This window comes from Pituophis catenifer, unplaced genomic scaffold (genome assembly GCF_029215685.1).
Source record: "Pituophis catenifer annectens isolate HBS135680 unplaced genomic scaffold, rPitCat1.0.hap2 SCAF_14, whole genome shotgun sequence".
NCBI classification, from domain to species: domain Eukaryota; kingdom Metazoa; phylum Chordata; class Lepidosauria; order Squamata; family Colubridae; genus Pituophis; species Pituophis catenifer.
Window position 1 is genome coordinate 534,165 of NW_027256894.1, and position 15,113 is coordinate 549,277.

The following is a 15,113-nucleotide window of genomic DNA, read 5'->3' on the forward strand; positions in this document are numbered from 1 at the left end:
AGTTAGGCACCTACGTGATCCCATGGGCAGAAATTGAGGCAAGGAGACTCCGTGTTTGAGCTGTTACCTTATGTATTGAGGGGTTCAGTGTGGAAACTGGGAGCCAGAAGACACAGATTTTACTTGCTCTTCAGTGACTGAAGCACCCTGGTTGCCTTTGCGCCGGTCCCATTCCCTCGGTCCCATCTGCCTCACAGAGCTGTTGGAGGGAGAAATAAAAGGGGGGGAGTACTGTGTAGACTTTCTTTTCTTCCTGGGTGAGAGATAGGTATAAATCTAATGAAAACACAAAACCATAAAGGAGGGCAGTGACATGGGCCAAACACCAAGAGATTCACTCTTCTTTCACTTGCTTTGGGTTTCTGTGCCATTGAGCTATCTTGTCAGTTTCACTGTGCAACCATCTGTGTGCAGTCTTGGTTGTTCTCTTAGTAACAAAATTATATGCCAGGCTGAAAGCAGTTAGAGAGCTGAAGTCAGTTTATACAGTAAATGTAACCAGGTCAAGGCCTATCCATAGAGATTCTTGGCAGGCTGGAGGAAAGGCCAAGCCACTCATAGCTGGGCTTGAAAAAAGGAGGAAGGGATTTAAATTGTTTTGAAAGGCTCCTCCTTAACAATCTCTCTAATATTGGAAGTTCTTCTGCCAACATTTTACCTTCTGCATTTTACCTATTCCAATCCTGCCCTTAAAACCATCTTAGAGGATCCTGTAGAATCCGGGCTTCCTCGGCCTTAGTCCCTGGACTTCAGGATCTTGACCTCCAGATCCCTTTGCTCCCCTCTTCCTATATGTTTTATTTGTACTTTTCCTTTAACATCATACATATTTTGTGGACAGTGTATTGACTGGGTCAATATCCTTTTTATAAAATGCTAACAGTAATAATGGTGCTTAAATGGTCTCCGGGAAATGGTAGAGGACAGGAAGGCCTGGAGGAAAGTTGTCCATTGGGTCGTGATGGGTCAGACACAACTTCGCAACTAACAACAAAACAGTAATAATGCCATTAAATATACATTATCCTAATCTTCCAACTTCAGCAATACCGTTCTCTCTTTATGATTCTTTATCACTTTGTTCATAAATTCGTTTAAACATCGATAACATTTCTTTATACAATATGTTTGTTGTCCCCTGCTGAATCTTTAAGATTTTAAGATTACTCAGTTCCATCATAATTCCAATATCCCAAATATCTAGAAACACTAATAAGGCCAATTATTAACAAAATTTAATCAGTCTCGGGATTATACCACAAAGTCCCCAAAATTTCTAGTCCCTAAAAATGATAGTTTCCAATATAGTTTTTACACACTGTTAATATCAATACTACAGTTAGGTTGCTGTATTAGACTAATCCTAGTCTTCCAACTTCTAATCTTAATTTTTCTATGATTATAATAAATTCTATTATCTATCAATATGTATACTACTATTTTCCACTTTGTGGTTTCTATTTTTTTATCTTTTATCTCTATCCGTCATCTCTTACCCTCTTTGAAGTTCCATCATTTATTGACTTTTTAGTCACTCTTTTATTTCTTTCTCTTGGAATCTTATATCTGTTTCTAGCATTTTTATAGCCACTAAATATTCCCTTCGGCTTACCCCTTGTCTCCTTCTGCTGCATCCTTTGAGCACTCACCCATATTCCTTTCCTTTTTTTGGAGGAGATTTTTTTTTCCTCTGTTCTATTGTAAACTCTTAAGGGATTATCTATTTGATCCATACTTACTATTTCTTTCTCTTCATTGTCTTCATTATCTTTACCTTCTTGCATCTTATTTTGCTTTGTCTCCTCCACCACTTCTACTAGTTCCTCATCTATTTTCTGAATATTATGTTCATCTTTTTCTTTTTCCCCTGTTTGTTGAAGATCTTCTACGCTCACTTCTTTATTTTTGGACAGTCCCCTTATCTCCTTATTGTTCCTTATTGTTTCATGTATACTTTTAAGCATCAATAACATTTCTTCATGTGCCTCTATTATCCCCCGTTGAGTCATTTTATAATTATTTGATTATATTAAAAATTACTCTATATACTTCTGATATTCCAATGTCCCAATATCTAAAAACTCCAACAAAGCCAATTATTAATGAAATTTAATCAATTCTATGATTGTAACTCCAAATCCCTTAAATTTATAGTCCTTGGACCTCTTTGGTAATTTACAATCTTTATAGTTTCCCAGTTGTTCACCTTCCCAATTAGCCAAATTTTAAAGTCTTATTTAGATTTTCTTCTTTTCTCTTTTCTTCTATCACCTTTTTTCTTTTGCCTTGTATAATGTTCTGTCAAATAACCTTAATAATCGAAATCCAAATTGGCCCACTAAATTTCCTCAGATCTTTCAAATCCACCATCCATTAAACAGTTTTCAATATAATTTTAATTCTTTGCAATTTAATTTGTCTTAAGGATCTTCAAAAAGCTCACTAAGTATTTCCAAACATCCAAAATGCCTTCTGGAATGGAGTCAAGGTCAAGCCGTATTCAAGTGTTGTTTAGTCTCTCTCCTTCCTTTATGTGTATTAACTATTTCTGTGTATTAAATATTATTTATGTATATCTCACTTTCACTAGTTTCCCATGCTGTAGTACTCTTCTTCTTCCAGTAGATGGCTCCCCTGCTCCAAACTCCCACCTTAAACAGTGTTCATCAAACAGCTGATTGTCAGATAAATCCAGGGGGTTTAAAAATAAAAATAAGAAAGGCAATTTCTCCCAATAATCACCTTTCCAATTATTTTTAGCTCTTTTCCAGGTTTTCTATATTTTAAAACTTTCATTGGGCATTTCTTTCGCCTCTTAATCTTTAGTTTTTAGTCTTTCTCCTTGTCGCCGTTTTCTTAACTCTTGGAGATTATTTTTGAAATTCTTTTACTTGGGTTAAATCTCTAGAATAAAAGTTGGAAGTTATCTCACCCAGTTTCAATGCTCTGTCCACGAACCGCTCCAGCACAAATCTTAATGTCCCAGCTTGTGACTTGCCAAAAATGGCCGTTGTCCCTGCTGCCGTTCAGGAGAGCTTTCTTCGGACCTAATGAAGAAATTGTGAATTCCTCGTGATCGACGAAGCACCTCTGCTTTCTTCTTTGACCCGTAGGGTCTTCTGGTCAGCAGATACCAGCTGTTTTTCATGGAGCTCAATAGAGTTCTGCTATTTTCAGCCATTCTGGCCACGACACCAACTGGTCAATCTTGTTGCCGCCCTCTTCCTATCCTGCTGCTTGGGAGACATAGAAGGATGTGCCCCAAAGGCACCCCAAATGGGAAAGACTCTGCTGACCCCGGCCCTGCCATCCAGATGGGAACGGAGGGGGGAGTGTGGCGAAGCCCTTATTTTAAGCAGGCCCAACTCAGTTATTAGGTTAGAGTCCCAGGAGGCCAAAGAGATGGAAGATGCATGAACTTAAAATTGCACAGTTCTCCCTGTGAAAACTAAACAAAATTGGGCCTGGGGAGCATTGGAGTGGGAGGAAATCATCAGGGCTGAAGACCTGGCTAGGAAAGCCCAAAGAAGGCAGCATCAAGCTACAGGATGGCCAAGGAGGCCCCCTGGACATGGGCATCAACTCCCCAGAACTTGCCCTCAGCCAACTTCCCAGGTTCAGGGTCTCTGGGCTGAGGCCCTTCCTCTCCCTCGGTTGCAGCTTGTGTTGTGGAATGGGGCCGGAGCTTCCAGTGTGCTTGATTTTCCATTTTTTTTTTTCAGCCTATACCTATTCAAGTTGGGATTAGCTCCACAGATTCAGGATCTGTATGGCAAAGTGGACTTCACAGGTGAGATAAGCCTTTCCTTTCTGCTGCTCTGCCCACCAGTGGGGTGCAGGATTTTCAGAAAGGGCAGTTCCTGGATCTTTTCCCCGCCTTTGCCCAGCCCTCTGCAGGGATGCCCTGGCTGTTGGCCAGGCCTCAAGAGCGGAAGGAGTGGCCTTGCAGGAGGAGCTCCCAGCATCTCTCTGCCTCTGCCTTCCTGCACCTGTGGGCTGCCTGTCCCAAGACGTCATTTTTCCCTTCTGTTTCAGAGGAAGAAATCAGCAACATGAGGAGCGAATTGGAGAAGTATGGCATTCAGATGCCTGCCTTTGGCAAGATTGGCGGGATTCTAGCTAATGAGCTGTCTCTGGATGAAGCGGCATGTAAGAGGAAATCAGGTTCCCTTTGTTCTCATTGGAGAATTAGAGACGCTGTGTGTTCCTCATTAACCAAATCGCAGAATATTTGGCCCAAAGAAACACAGACTTGCCCTTCTGGCCTGGCCTCTGCGTGGGGTGGGGGTCTGGCCTTTGGGAACGGAGCTCTTGCCAGGCTTGCCCAGAAGGAGGGTTGTGCTGCTGAGCCTTCCTGCAACGTTGGCAGGGGCCAAACCTTTCTCGCTTTGTCTCACCTGCAGTGCACGCAGCCGTGATTGCCATTAATGAAGCCATCGACCGTCAGATTCCCTCTGAAACCTTTTCGGCAATGAAGAACCCCAATGCCATGCTGGTGAATCTTGATGAAATCCTGGCCCTCGTCTATCAGAGCACCCTTTATCAAGCCAAGCAGGACAAGACAGAAAACGCACGGAAGAGGGTAAAATTCTCTCAAGGGGGGAATTGTTGTGGATTCAGCCTGCTGATCTTTGAGTGTTGTCACATCAGAGCCCAAGGTGTAATGGCTCCTGTAGCCGTGGGACCCTACTCTGCTGTTTTGCAGTTCCTGGAGGCAGTAGGGAACTGGGTGGGGGACAACCAGGCTTCAGCTGAACTCTAAGACATAGAGGGGAGGTGGAGCCTTGGGAGCCAGAGGTTTATCGCCCTTAGTTTTGTATGGGGTGACACTCCCCCAAACAGGCCTGGTGTGCAACTTGAGGGTTCTCTTAGGCTCGTGACGTTGCTCAAATAGCAGGTGGCAATCGTGGCTAGGAGAGCTTTGCACAAGTTTGTGTTGTGTGCCAGCTGTGTCCCTTTCTGGATCATGAGGCCCTGCACTCAGTCACTCATGCCCTGGTCATCTGCCATTTGGATTGCTGCAACACGCTCTATGTGGAGCGACCCTTGAAGAATATTTGGAAGTTACAATTGGTTCAGAATACAATAGGGCAGACAGTTTTGGAGGCTGCTCAGGTGGCTGGTAATGCAAGCTGTGCTGGCTGCTGATCTGCTTCCGGATCCAATTCAAGGTGTTGGTCATTCCCTTTAAAGTCCTCTGTGGGTCCAGGATATCCGAGGAGCCGTTTTTCCTCTATGGATCGGCCTGCCCAACTCATGCTGGCAGAAGCAGCCTATTAAAATTTGGACTAATAATTTGGTCTCTGGTTGATGTCATATTTCAATCACTTCTCATTTGTTCCTTCAAAAACTTTTGGCAGTTTATAACTTCTTACAGGTTGTTTGCAAATTTAATTGTCTTTAGTGATGCTTTATTACGTGCCATTATTTATTAGAAGAAGGTACTGTTGGATTTCTGTGTAGCCTCAAGGCCTTTGCAAGTCCTGTCTCTGTGAGGATCCAGCGCAGTGACCATCAGCATCATCAATGTTCTGGTGGAAGGGGGTCGGCTTGAAGATATCTCAGAGTTCCTAAATGATGCCGGTTTGCCTCTAGGTTGCCTCGGAGGATGCAGGAAGAGAGCGAGATGTGTATGAAGAGCTACTGACTCAAGCAGAGATTCAGGGCAACCTCAACCAAGTTAATAGTAAGAATTTATTCTAGTATTTCTTTTGCTACCTTCTTGTGTGAAAGCACCTCCAAGGAGCAGGAAATTATTCCATATTCCCAGGCCTACTTCACTGAAATGCTCTATTCATAGTTCTCTTCCTCTTCTAAAGTTGAAATTAGAAATTTAGCTGGAAGTAAGCAGCACAGTTGGGAGACGCCGGGTAGTTAAATGCTTCCAGGCTCCCCTGGGAGACACGTGCAGCTCCTGCTCTTCAGGCGTCCCAGAGGTCCCTTAAGGCCTCCCTTGGTTCCTGGGCCTGGGGCTAGGGGACCTCTGGAGCCCCTCTGGAGCTGCTATTACTTTTTGGAATCTGCGTGCCTTCATCCAGGCACTTAGGTTTCATTTTTTAAAGATACTATAAGCCACCCAGGATCCTTTTGGAGTCAAGCAACCTTATTTATGTAATAAACAAAGAGAGGGGAAAAACTTAGGCCTTCTGTTCTTTTTAGGCAGGATGGAAATGTAAAAGCAGCAGTTGTCTCTCCAAGCTTAGGGAGTTGGGAAATCCCAAAGATTTTTTGTGTAAAGTACTTCTAAACACACTCGATTATATTAATGTCTGATATGTGCCAAGGATTCCAAGTAGTTGAGCAATATTCTAGGATTGGCCTAATGTATGTTTTGTGAGCTCTAGTGAACAATACAGTATTTCCAGGAAAAAAAGCTTCATAGAATTAAATTCACAACTTTGAGTGCTTTTTTAGCAATGCTGTTATAATGAATTTTAGAAGATAAATCATTAGAGATAAATACATCCAGGTCCTTAACAAAACGTACCACCTAGCTTATGCTTTACATTTTGGTTTTGTTTTCCTTATATGTAAAACTGAACATTTCTTAACCAAAATTTGAAGTTGCCGGTTTGAAGACCATTTAAAAATGTGATCAATGTCATTATGCAAACAAGTGAATTTTAAGTAGTATTAAACAATTTTACATCATCAGCGAAGAGGACACAAGTGCTTTAAAGTTATTACATAAGTCATGATGTAAATCTGGAAAAGAATAGGTCCTAAGACACTGCCCTGAGGAACACAGGTGATCCTCAGGTGAACACAGGTGATCCCGGATCAGACAGTGAGTTGCCTATTTTAACTTTCTGCAACCTGTTAGACAAAACAAAACCAGCGATCCACTTGTGTAAACATCCAGAAATAACATAAGAATTTAGTTTCAAGAGTAGTTTATTATGTACTACTGAATCAGAAATCTATGTAAATTACATCTACAGGTTTGTCTTGGTCAAAGCATGTAGTCCAGTGGTGAAATCCTAATTTTTTTACTACCGGTTCTGTGGGCGTGGCGTGGCTTGGTGGCGTGGGCGTGGCAGTAGGAGGATACTGGAAAATTTTCATTCCCACCCCACTCTGGGGCAGCCAGAGGTGGTATTTGCCAGTTATTTATTTATTTATTTATTTTATTTTATTAGATTTCTATATCGCCCTTCTCCCGAAGGACTCAGGGCGGTGAACAGCCAAAAGATAAAACACAGAAATACAAACTTTAAAATAGATTAAAACAGATTAAACAATTTGGCTAAATTTTAAAAATATCCCATAATTAAACAAATTAAAATTAGTGTTTAAAATTTGAATTTAAAAATTTTAAAAAGGAGAAGATTTAGGCCAGGCCAGCTTGATGAAATAAAAACGTTTTAAGCGCGCGGCGGAAGATGCGCAGATTCGGGATCCTCCGTATCTCCGGGGGGAGCTCGTTCCAGATCGTAGGTGCCCCCACAGAGTAGGCTCTCCCCCTAGGGGCCGCCAGTCGACATTGTTTGGCCGACGGCACCCGGAGGAGCCCCTCTCTATGGGAGCGTACTGGCCGGTGGGAGGCTATTGTTGGTAGCAGGCGGTCCCGTAGATAACCAGGTCCTAAGCCATAGAGCGCTTTAAAGGTGGTAACCAGAACCTTGAAGCGCACTCGGAAGACCACCGGGAGCCAGTGCAGCTCGCGCAGGAGAGGTGTTACATGGGAGCTCCATGTTGCTCCCATAACCACCCGAGCGGCCGCAGTTCTCCGAACTGCTCAAAAATTCCGCTACTAATTCTCCAGAACCTGTCAGAACCTGCTGGATTTCACCCCTGATGTAGTCCAAATATTTTTATAATGCAAAAGTTGTAAATTACACAACAATTTTTTCCTGAAACCAAACTCTTTGCTGGATAACAATATGTTTTCCTCCATATGGCGAATAATCAATTGGGTTATAATGAATTCCATGACTTTACATGTAATGCAACATAGAGAGATGGACCTGTAATTTACAACTAAACTGGGTTCACCATTTTTAAAGATTGGAATAACCGTAGCTAATCACCATAAATTAGGCAAAGTACTAGTTCGAAACTACCACACAGGCAGGGCTGGTCAAATCCAGGTGGTTTTTCCAAGATGCAAGGCAAACCTCAGCATTGTGGAAGCAATTTTCTATTCAATGTTGCTTCCACGTATTGTGTATGTTAAAACCATCTTCTGCAAATACCTTAGCAGTAGAATTGGCTGGATGTCTAGATCTCAACCTTGTTTGCGCCAGGCAGACTACGTCTCTCAACATTGGCAGTTGTGATTTATCAATAATCTTCAGGTATTCTTGGTGGAGGACATTTTGATGAAGGGGGAAACCTGATTGGCTTCCATGTGGATTTCCTTTTCTTTCTCTCCAGCACGTTCAGCCTTAACTAAGATTGATCTGGCTCTAGACCAAGGAGATGTAGCTGCCTTGTATAGAGTTTTGTCCTCAGCTGCCCTGGGCCTTCGTGCACTGCATCCCGAAAACAGTGACTGGTACTTCAAGCAGCTTCTTCGTGAGAAACAAGAAAAGCAAAAGGTAGGAGAGAGAAGTACGTCACGGCTCTTGGCTCTCCTTGGGCTGCTGCTGTGGGAAAGTCCACAATGTTGGCATGCAGACTGGGCTGTGCACCTGATCAGTACTGGCAGTGGGTTGACTGCGGTGGTGCCTGCAATAGGGCACCATAATATTTTTTTTCTGAGATGCCTCTGCACTGATAGCACCAGAAAAAGTCCCTGCTTCCTCTTAAGCAGATTTCTTTCCTGATGGGAGAAAAGGAAAACAGGAGTAATGACGAAATACTGAAGGGCTGAAGATGCTGTTTCACTCTTTGTTCGCAGCTTCTCATTTTGTTCTGGTTCAGAGGCAGTTTAAGCAGAGCCCCTTCAACCTGGCAAAGACAGTCAAAAAATTCTTCTTTTTCATTTTCAGGATGGCAGAGATGGAGCTCTGCAAAAGGAAGAGTTGCAGGCCGGCATCAATCAGGCCAACCTTGTAGCACAGCAGTACCAGCAGAGTAAGTCCTTTAGGTTGAGCTCAGCATTATGGAAGCCCGGTCCAGAACAAGGGTAGATAGATTTGGGCCCAGAGGGAGCTGGGCAGCTTTTGTCATTCGCCTGGACGGGAAGGAGTCCTTATTTTTCAAGTATGTTAGGGCTAATTTAGACCCTGCTTACATTTTCCCCTTCAGAATATTGGAAAATCAGACGAGTAGTTGTGTTGGAAGGCATTCTGATTCCCATAAAATAATTTTAAGGGCACATGTCCGGGTGCCTAAAGTGAACCCATCTTTGAGTTAGGCAGAAAACTGTTCCACTGTCCATGTCCTACAAGTTCCATGCAGTCCCTACATTAGTTCTTTTCTTAGTTGTAACAAGAGCAACAATCCTGCCTAAATCAGAGATTAAGGGATGGCACAAACCACTTTTAAAGCATTCTGTTGCATTCCTCCGAGTGGGCAAATATCGGCCATTCTTCATCTGTGCAGGGCTGGATAAAGTGATTGAAGGTGGTGGTTTCTCAACTGAAGATAATCTGAGAGAAGATGGGCTATTTTGACCCATTTCATGCTACAGGGTTGCAAAACCATGTATGAAACCACTGTTTCCAGGTCCATGCATGTTCTGGACTAAGGCGCTTGCAGGGAGGAGGTGAATTATTTCCCTGGATAGTTCAGTGAGATGCAGGCCACATTTATAGAATGCTAGCCAGAGAAAAGAACAAGAAGAAATGAAAAGTGCTTCCATTGGTGGAACCTATAGAAACAAAAATGAAAATGATCATATAGGAATCTGCAATTGAGACCTGCAGGCCATGTTTGTCTTAGTACTGGAAAACAACTTGATAACTATTTGCAACATGTGCAATAGCAGTCCTTGAAGAAAACATTGAAAATTTAGAGCAGCAAAAGGCCTTTCTTCATGGCCTGATGAGAAAGATCATTCATAGTTTGGAGTAAGTTTATTTCAGAGTAAGCAGATTATATAAGAGAAGGAAAAACCATCAGATAGAAGAGCAAGCCCAGTGGATGAGAATAACCACCAGAAGCAAGAGATGGAGAAGATAATCTCTAGTGGTGGAAATCAGAAATAGCTTTCAGGCCCTTGCAGATGAGGGATACTGCAGAACAGAAAACAGGACCATGACTCCATAAAGGACAGTCAGGATGCAAATGTCCCTTAAAAGAAGGCAAGGGACACTTGCATATGAGTTGGTGATTCTGCTGCAAAGATTCAAACACATGGATACCAACTGTACCTGTTGCCTTGTGAAGTGAGTTATTTGCCAAAAGGGAAACTATAACTTCCAAACTGACCAACTCCAGTGACAATTATGCTGTCCTGCCTATAGAAATAGCACAGTGATCAATAGCTACAACTGAATCACCATGGACTTTGTAAATGTTGGAATGAAGCTCCAGCTTCTAGGAGCTTGATTGGGAGCTCATTCATTTTTCTAGTCAACGGAAGAGGACCTGAAGAGGAAAGGATTCCATCGGGCTGCACCTTATGTCATATATCAAAGGTGCTTTCTTTCAAAAGGCAGCTGGGCTTCTTTGGTTTTTTCCTTGAAGACATTTCACTTCTCATCCAAAAAGCTTCTTCAGTTCTGGCTGAATGGTGGGAAATAGAAGGATTTATATTCTTTGCAACCATCTGGTAGTTAGCACTCTGAAGGTCATTCATTAGCTCTTAGAGCTCCATACCTTCAGAGTGCTAACAACCAGGTGACTGCTGAGGAATTTGCAGTAAATCCTTCCATTCCCCACCATTCAGTCCAGTTGAAGAAGCTTCCGGAAAGATCCTGTGGGGCAACCATGACCTGGATCATTGAGAATATATTTTTTTTATTAAAACGTTTTACAGAAGGTTTACATGTTTATTTCCCCCCCTTCCCTACCACCCCACCCCCTCCCCTTCCTTACCCCCACCCCCCCTCCCTCCTCCCCTTCCCCTTCCCATCCGCCCCCCTCTTCCCAGAACAAATTACAGGGTATAACATTCAACAATCATAATCCTTCCTAATCTAAATAATTATAACATTCAGCATCTCTTATTCCTTCAATTCCCTAATTACCCTGCTAACTTAATTACCTAGAAACACACCAAATATCTACATATTTATTCATAACCTATCTGCAACTTCTTATTCCGGTATTTACTTTGGATATAATCTATCCATCTTCTCCAGTCCCTTAAATATCTTTCATTTGAATGTTCCTTCAAGTACGCCAAAATTTTTGCCATCTCCGCTAGGTTCGTTACTTTCATTGTCCATTCTTGGATTCTAGGTAAATCTTGCTTCTTCCAATATTGTGCCACCAACAATCTTGCTGCAGTTATTAAATTCAAAATCAAATTAGTCTCTATAACTGTACAATCCGTAACTATACCCAGCAGAAACAACTGTGGTGTAAATTTTAACCTCTTTTAAAGAATATTTCGTAAAATCCACCAAATTTTTATCCAGAACGCTTTAACCTTTTTACATGTCCACCAAATATGAAAGTATGTAGCATCCTCACAATCACATCTCCAACATTTTGGTTGTACATTCGGATACATACAAGATAGTTTTTTTGGATCTAGATGCCATCTATAAAACATTTTATAAAAGTTCTCCCTTAAGTTTTGCGCTTGTGTAAATTTCACATTTCTTACCCATATTTTTCCCATATTTCCATCATTATTGGTTGTTCAAAATTCTGCGCCCATTTTATCATACAATCTTTAACTAGCTCTGTTTCCGAGTCTATCTCTATCAATATATTATACAATCTTTTTATATGCATTGAACTTTGGTCTCTAGTTTGTTTTATTAAATTTTCATTGCTTTGTATAATACCAATTTTCTGATCTTTTCTCCATTTGGCTTGTAGTTGTACATACTGGAACCAAGTTTGAATTATTTTCTCCTCTTTCAACACATTCAAAGGTTTTAATTTTAGTATACCTCCTTCCATATTAAGAATATCTATATATGTAATTACATCCTGTCTGCTTTCTATACTCGTATTCTCTATTGCGTGCCTGGGTACTGTCCATATAGGTATCTTTTCATTTAACTTGTATTGATATTTCTTCCAAACACGCAATAAAGCATTCCTCAATATATGGCTCTTAAATGCTCTAGCCGCCTTTTTATCATACACTAAGTAAGCATGCCAACCGTAAACCAAATCATGCCCTTCAATGTTCAGAATCCTTCCATTTGTTAAATTAATCCAATCACTAATTGCTGATAAGACAGCTGCTTCATAATATAATTTTAAGTTGGGCATTTTCAGCCCCCCTCTTTCTCGTATATCCTGCATTATTTTCAATTTTATCCTTGGTTTCTTACCTTGCCATATAAACTTATTAATACCTTTCTGCCATTCTTCCAGGTTGGCATCCTTTTTTAGTATTGGTATCATTTGAAAGAGGAATAAAAACTTAGGTAAAACATTCATTTTTATAACTGCTATTCTACCTAACAAGGACAATTGTAATTTTTTCCATTTATCCATTTCAACTTGTATTTTATGCCATAACAACTCATAATTATATTTATACAATTTCCCATTAGAAGGTGCAATATGAACACCTAGGTATTTAACTTTTTATTTCACATCCCGTTACCCTTTGTAACTCCTCTTTTTGATTTATTGTCATATTTTTAACTATCATCTTTGTTTTTCCAACGTTTATTTTAAACCCAGACACTTGACCATACTGTTTAATTATATCCATCAAAACCTTTGCTGATTCCACTGGTTGAGTTAAGGTCACAACCAAATCGTCTGCAAATGCCCGTACCTTATATTCATGATCTCTAACTTTAATTCCCTCTATCTCATCTATATTACGTATTCAACAACAACAATTGTTGTTGAATACAATTACAACAACAGTTCTAAAGTTAATATAAATAATAATGGCGATAAGGGGCATCCGTGCCTCGTACCTTTTTCAATTTTGAAAATTTCTGTTAAACTGCCATTAACAATTATCTGAGCTGTCTGTTCTTGATATATTGCTTTTATAGATTGCATAAAGCAATTCCCAAATTGCATCCTATAAACTACTTTCAATAAAAATTGCCAATCCAATCGATCAAAAGCTTTTTCCGCATCTAAAAATATAAGCACCGGAGGGATTTGGTTGTTCCTTTCCAAATATTCCAATATATCAACAATTTGTCTAACATTATTTTTCATTTGCCTCCTTTATATAAAACCAGATTGATCAGCATGAATCATTTTTTGCATTACTGACATTAACCTATTTGCCAATACCTTAGCAAATACCTTACAATCTGTATTCAATAATGATATAGGTCTATAATTCTTTGGGTGTGTCAGATCTTGATCTTCTTTTGGAATTAATGAAATAAAGGCTGTTTTCCATGAAGGTGGTACTCCTTCTCCCAACTGTATTCTGTTAAATAATTCTTTAAGAGGTACAACCATTTCCAGTTGTAGATATTTATAATACACAGTTGTTAATCCATCCGTACCAGGAGCCTTACCAGTTTTTAACCGTTTAATTGCTAAGAGGATCTCCTCCTCTGTTATTAATTGGTTTAACCGTTCTCTTTGTTCCTCTGTGACTATAGGAATATTCTGTCTATCCAAATATCTCTCTATATCTACACCTTGTATTTTGTCTGCAGTATACAATTTTGTGTAAAATTCTAAAAATGCCTTTTTAATCATATTTTGGTGATAAACCTCTTTACCTTTATACTCTATTTTCTCTATGGTACGAGGTTTTTGTTTTTTCCTCAGCATGTATGCCAACCATCTACCTGGTTTATTTGCATTACAAAAGGTATTATGTTTAGCATATTGTAAATTAGTTGCCACTTGATCTGAGAGCATCATATTAAACTGCCCTCGTAATATGGTAATCTCTTCTTTAGTTTTCTTATCCCCTGGGTTATGTATTAGCACCTTTTCTTTTTTCTTAATCTCTTCTTCTAATTCTCTCCTTTTTTCTGTCTGTCTACGCCTATATGCATTATTCATATTTATCAAAACTCCTCTCACATATACTTTACTAGCATCCCATACCATATCCATAGATGTTCCCTTATTCATATTGAAAGCAAAAAATTCCTTCATTAATTTTTTTACATTCTATTATGTTTTTCTCATATCTAAAAAGATTTTCATTTAACCGCCAAGATCTCCTAGATCTTTCCCCACACTCCAGTTCCATCCAAACTGGACTATGATCCGTTAAAATTCTGGGACAAATCTTTGTCTTTTTTACCCTGGGAAAAAATCATTTGTAATTAATATAAAATCAATTCTTGAAAAAGATTGATGTCTATCTGAAAAAAAATGCAAAATCTTGTTCTTTGTAATTCCGTTCACGCCAAATATCTCTTAATTCCATATCCTCCATCATATCGAAAAAAGATTTAGGCAGTTTCGCTCGCAATTTAGTAGATTGTAAAAGTCTTTTCTTATCAATATTGGGGTCTATTACTCCATTCCAATCCCCCATCAGCATACATGAATTATAATCCCAGTGTAATAATTTTGTACGTATCAATTTATAAAATTTTTCTTGTTGTTGGTTAGGTGCATATATCCCCATTAAAAGTGTTTTCTTCCCTTCTATCAGTAACTCAATTGCCAAATATCTTCCTTGTTGATCTGCTTCAACTAATTTAGCCGTCAAGTCTCTTTTCAGATAGATCACTATTCCATTCTTTTTTTTCCAGGGCAGACGCAACAAAATGTGTTCCCAGTTTTGCATTTATTACATATTTTTTATTAGTTATCCTTATATGTGTTTCCTGCAGGCATATTATATCATTTTTAAATTGTTTCAAATGGTGAAATATTTTCTTCCTTTTTTGTGGTGAATTTAAACCATTGACATTCCAGGTTAAAAACCTAGAAGCCATCTTCAGACTCTCGAAGCTTGGCAAGAGCCACTTGGTAATCCTCTTGGAATTTCTTTTTCGGTCTTGCCCCTCCCACAGCTTCTGTACCGGTATTCACATTTTCTTGTAATAAAGCCTGCACTTGTAACATTTTTAATTCTTGTTCTTTACGTTTAGTAACTGCTCTGGTTTGTCTTTGATCTTTAACTTCTTCTTGTTTTTCCACTATATCCC

The 15,113-nt window shown here is 40.0% G+C and overlaps 1 protein-coding gene across 1 annotated transcript in view; it reads left to right on the forward strand.

Moving 5' to 3' along the window:
- IQGAP1 (IQ motif containing GTPase activating protein 1) overlaps window positions 1-15,113 on the forward strand; it is a 156,555-nt gene that overhangs the window by 50,187 nt on the left and 91,255 nt on the right. The window contains 6 exon segments of the mRNA XM_070953762.1: window positions 3,723-3,790; window positions 4,036-4,149; window positions 4,404-4,582; window positions 5,596-5,686; window positions 8,377-8,540; window positions 8,934-9,018. Coding sequence (XP_070809863.1) covers window positions 3,723-3,790; window positions 4,036-4,149; window positions 4,404-4,582; window positions 5,596-5,686; window positions 8,377-8,540; window positions 8,934-9,018 — 701 coding nt within the window.